The 4302-nt window shown below is 44.1% G+C and overlaps 1 protein-coding gene across 1 annotated transcript in view; it reads left to right on the top strand.

Annotated features, from left to right (window-relative positions):
• Positions 1-1438: 1438 nt before the first annotated feature.
• JAK1 (Janus kinase 1) overlaps positions 1439-4302 on the top strand; it is a 51430-nt gene continuing 48566 nt past the window's right edge. The window contains exons 1-2 of the mRNA XM_006773238.2: positions 1439-1520; positions 3917-4115. Coding sequence (XP_006773301.1) covers positions 1515-1520; positions 3917-4115 — 205 coding nt within the window. The 5' untranslated portion in view covers positions 1439-1514. The remainder of the gene's footprint in view (positions 1521-3916; positions 4116-4302) is intronic.

Here is a 4302-nt window from a genome sequence, read left to right as displayed (position 1 = left end):
AGCAAGGCATTAGCATGTAGCTAATATCAGGTTGCTGTTTTGATTCAAGGCAGGGTATCTATTCACTTAATTAAAATAATTGATTATATTACATTTTAAAAGCTAAAAGTCTAGTGGTCTGTTCTTTGAACCATGTTAAAATTGTCCATGTTAAAATAGCCAAGTCAAAGTTGTCACATCAAAATTCATACTTGTATTCCCTGCTTGGCCTCCTATTGTTACTTTTGCTTAAGTCTCACCCACTGCAGAAAGCCTTCCCAAATTAGCTGTCACCAGAGTTAGCTAGAGGTACAGAAGGTGACCTTGTGACACACACTATTGATATTAGATTGCTTTTATGTTTTCCATTGTGCCATCTCCCACTTAGATTGTCAGGTCCTGTGGGAATGGTGGCCTTGCAGCCTCACGTCATCCTCTCCAGTGCCCGCCACTCTGCCACCTTACACCTGGGACTGTGCTCTTCCTAAAGATGCATGCTGATAAAATGTGTTGAATGATAGGCAGGAAACTGAGACAATAACCTATATTTACTTGGAAACCACTTTCAAATCACTAAGAGTAGTTGTTCCTTATTTGCAACAGTAATTTGATTCTACTGGTAAAAAAGAGAATTTGTGAGAAACAGCAAGGGAAGTTGTTAAAGTAATGTAGAGGTAGGGGTGTGTGTGTGTGTGTGTGTGTGTGTGTGTGTGTGTGTGTGTGTGTTAGGATGGGATCAAGGAGGAGCCATTGAACTCCATTTCCAGCCCTATTAGACAGAAGGCAATGAACATCATCAATAACTTCAGGTAACAACACACCATCCACTCTGTCTTCATTGATACGGTTCTATTGCATGTGTGTGTGTGTGTGTGTGTGTGTGTGTCCAGGCACTTAAGGTCAGGGAGTAGCATGGGATCTTTACTTGCTACCTAAGTTTTCAAATAAGAATGGCTCAAAAACTACGTGGGGAGCTGAGAACATTGCGGAGTTATTCCTAGGCCTTTCCCCATCAGCGTACCCTCTGTTGGCTCACCATTAAAACGAGGCCAAGGGCAGCCGGCTTCGGGAGGAGGGTAATTCTAAAGGAAATGGGAATAGGAAATAAGCGCGCATCTTTGGGCGTCCCGAACTATTGTTCACAGCCTCGGGAGAGAGGTTGTTGACGGAAGGTGCCCAGCCTTCTCTTGCACTGGACAGGGCACTCTGCGCCAGGAAGCAAAAGTCCCCGGCTTCCTTTCTGAAGCAACCAGAATCACATCTTCTTTGATGTTTACATCCCAAGCTGCCTCTCTGTCCTCTCCGTGTCCTCATCAGTGCTTTTTGTTGTTTTCCTTCTTCCTCCCAAATGTTTTTTTCCTGCCCGCTTATGGTTTGGGCTGCTTCCTTAATGAGAGCGTCCTCTTCTTTCCTGATGCAATTACCTCTGCAGCTGATTTGTTTATTTGTCCTTGTGCAGCTCAGCTCTGAACGGGCTTTGGAAAGCAGAGAAGAAAATCCAGGTTGCTTTTGGGGGACATTGGACAGCCGAATAAATGCAGGTATGTACATTTGCATGTTAAAGACAAAAAGGAAAATAGCTTTTAAAAAGAATAATGAAACTCATCTTGAAATTTTTTAGTTCTTAAATACCAGTATTTTAATTTTTGTTCATTTCAGATGTTGAATGTTCTGCCTTAAAAAAAAATTCCCGACTACAAAAGTATAGGGAGTAAAAAGTACAAGTTAAAGTTCTCTTGTAAACCCTCCTTGACATTCACTACTGTTAGTTGTATTGTATGTTTTTTCCAGATTGTAGATATGTATAACCAAATATACATTCTGTGCTTTTTTTCTTCATTTTGTTGTATGTCATAGACACCTTTCAGTGTTGGTTCATAGAGCTTTATGTCTACTTTTTTAACAGCTGCGTGGTGTCTCTGTTGCTATTTTGTTTAGTAGTCCTCTCCTGTTGGACATTGTTGGTTGTATTTTTTCCCCTATTTCAAACGGTGCCACATCTTGTATATATGTAATTATGTATGCTTGCCTGATTGTCTCCTCAGGGTGAAAGGGTAACACCATCTTTGACTTCTTCCTGCCATGTCTATAGAATCTCCAGGACAAAGGTTTATCTCATGCTATGAAGCAGACTTAAGCTACTCTGTTCTCCATATCTGTTTTTTATTGTGGGGTGAATTTGGGTAATCAGAGTTGAGTTTTAGAGCTTTCTTGTTTAACAGTTGATCTGAACCTCAAAGTAAGTTATGAGCTTAGTCTTTCAGCCTGGTTTCTGGGAGATTCTGGTTTTCAGGTTCATTTTAGAGATTAAACAAGTAAAACTGAATGACTCTCAGTTTGTAGCATTGAGGCATACCTAGCTTACGCCCCTCCTGTAACTGTCTTAGTTCACTGAGGCAGCTAATAGACCAAGCACATGAATTTGGTGAAGACAACTATGACTGCTGTCCGTCCCATATGACTTGTCTTGTTTTGAGGAGCCTCCTTGGGTTATTCTGCAAGCATGTAAGCCTCTGTGTTAGGTACTTGGGAAACAAAGATGAATGGCATAGTCCTTGTCCTAAGGGAACTCCCAGCACAAGCAAGCGAGTAAGACAGAGACAGACACATGAATAAGGTGTCGTTAGTGCAATGAGGTGAGTGTGGGAGAGAGCACCTAACTTAGGGAACAGGATGGAGGTTCAGAGGTGGCTTCTTGGAGAAGTGAACATCTGAGCTGAGTTCTAAAGGAAATTGAAGTTTGCCAGGAAATGGATGAGGTGGAAAGGTATTTTTGGTATAGGGATCAGCATGAGCAAAGGCAGAAAGGTGAGAAAAACAGCATTGGGGAGAGAGATGGGGGGTGGAGGTAGTTAGCAAGATGGCAGCTTTGTGGGTGTGAGGCATGAAGAGGCTGGGAGTGATAAAAGCTGAGACTAGTGAGGCTAGCTGGCAGGTGACAGAGGGCCTCTGTTAGGAGTTGAGATTGGTCTGTAGATAGTGGGGGCCTTTAGAGGACCTGACTTGTGTTTCAGAGACATTACTTCGGGGGCTAAGTGAAGACTGGCTGGCAGGCAGGAGGAAAGTTGTGACCTCCGGTGAGGGAAATTAAGTTGTAGGCCATTGGTGTTGGGGTAAGGGGAAGAAAGAATGTGTATCGGTTTCCCTCTCCTTTCTGGCCTTGCCCAAGACTAGGTTGCTGAGGTTGGCTCTTTGACCCTAGCTGCTCACCCTTTTTAGGAGTCTCAGATAAATGACTTTCTGCAAGCTTCTCACCAAAGAGTTCTGACCCTGTCAAAGCAAGGCTGCCCACCCTCATTCTGCTGCCACAGCGTGCTGCCCATCCTCCTGCCTGCCCATGGGGTGCTGGGGACCTGGCTCCTTTGATTAATTTTCATGACCCTTCCATGTCGTTTATGAACATGAATTACTTGTCATTTTGTGTGTACTAGGTAAGAGCCAGCCCTGGGCTGGGTTCTGGGGGCATGGAGATAGATAAACATGATTTCTACCTTACTGAGCTTGCAGTTTAGTGGGAGATAGATATAAAATTAAAAGACAGTGTGATTCATGCCATAGCTCTATTCAAAGGTAAAATTACCCCAGTAGAGATAGCACCAATGCCAGTATCATTAGCATCAGTGGTTCCAGAATGAGCCACATTTTCCAACGATAGCTTGTGTGCAAATAGAGAAAATAAATTTAAACCATGTCTAAAATTATTCTGATTTTTGAGAATATGGTCTGACAATAAATAATTTATTAGAATGTGTAATTGATTATTTTCCGGAGTTTCGCGTGTCATAAGCCCTGATGCATTTGATTTTCAGGGAGGGAAGGGGCAGAGAGAGGTACTTACCCAGTACCACAAATTTCTGCTTGCTCACCTTCATAACACTTTCCTTTACTGTTAGAACTTTCAGCACATGGAATGACCGTAGTCTTATTTTCCTTACAGTATCTAAATATAAAGGAGGACTGCAATGCCATGGCTTTCTGTGCTAAAATGCGGAGCTCCAAGAAGACCGAGGTGAACCTGGAGGCCCCTGAGCCAGGGGTGGAAGTGCTCTTCTATCCGTCGGACAGGGAGCCCCTCCGTCTGGGCAGCGGGGAGTACACGGCGGAGGAGCTGTGCATCAGGGCGGCGCAGGAGTGCTGTGAGTACTGGCTGCTGCCCGGGCCCAACGTGGGTTTTGGTGGTACACCATCCCAGAAGCAGTTCCAGGTGTCTCTGCCCCGATGGCTCCGTTGAGTGGAGAGGGGTGTGGACCCTGGGGTTCTGCCCTGCCTCTGCCACTTACTTGCCCTTGACCTTAGGCCAGTGACTTGAATTTTGAGAGTTTC

Source organism: Myotis davidii, unplaced genomic scaffold, assembly GCF_000327345.1.
Source record: "Myotis davidii unplaced genomic scaffold, ASM32734v1 scaffold205, whole genome shotgun sequence".
Lineage (NCBI taxonomy): Eukaryota > Metazoa > Chordata > Mammalia > Chiroptera > Vespertilionidae > Myotis > Myotis davidii.
The sequence above is the reverse complement of the archived record's forward strand: the minus strand, read 5'-3'. Positions and strand labels throughout refer to the sequence as shown.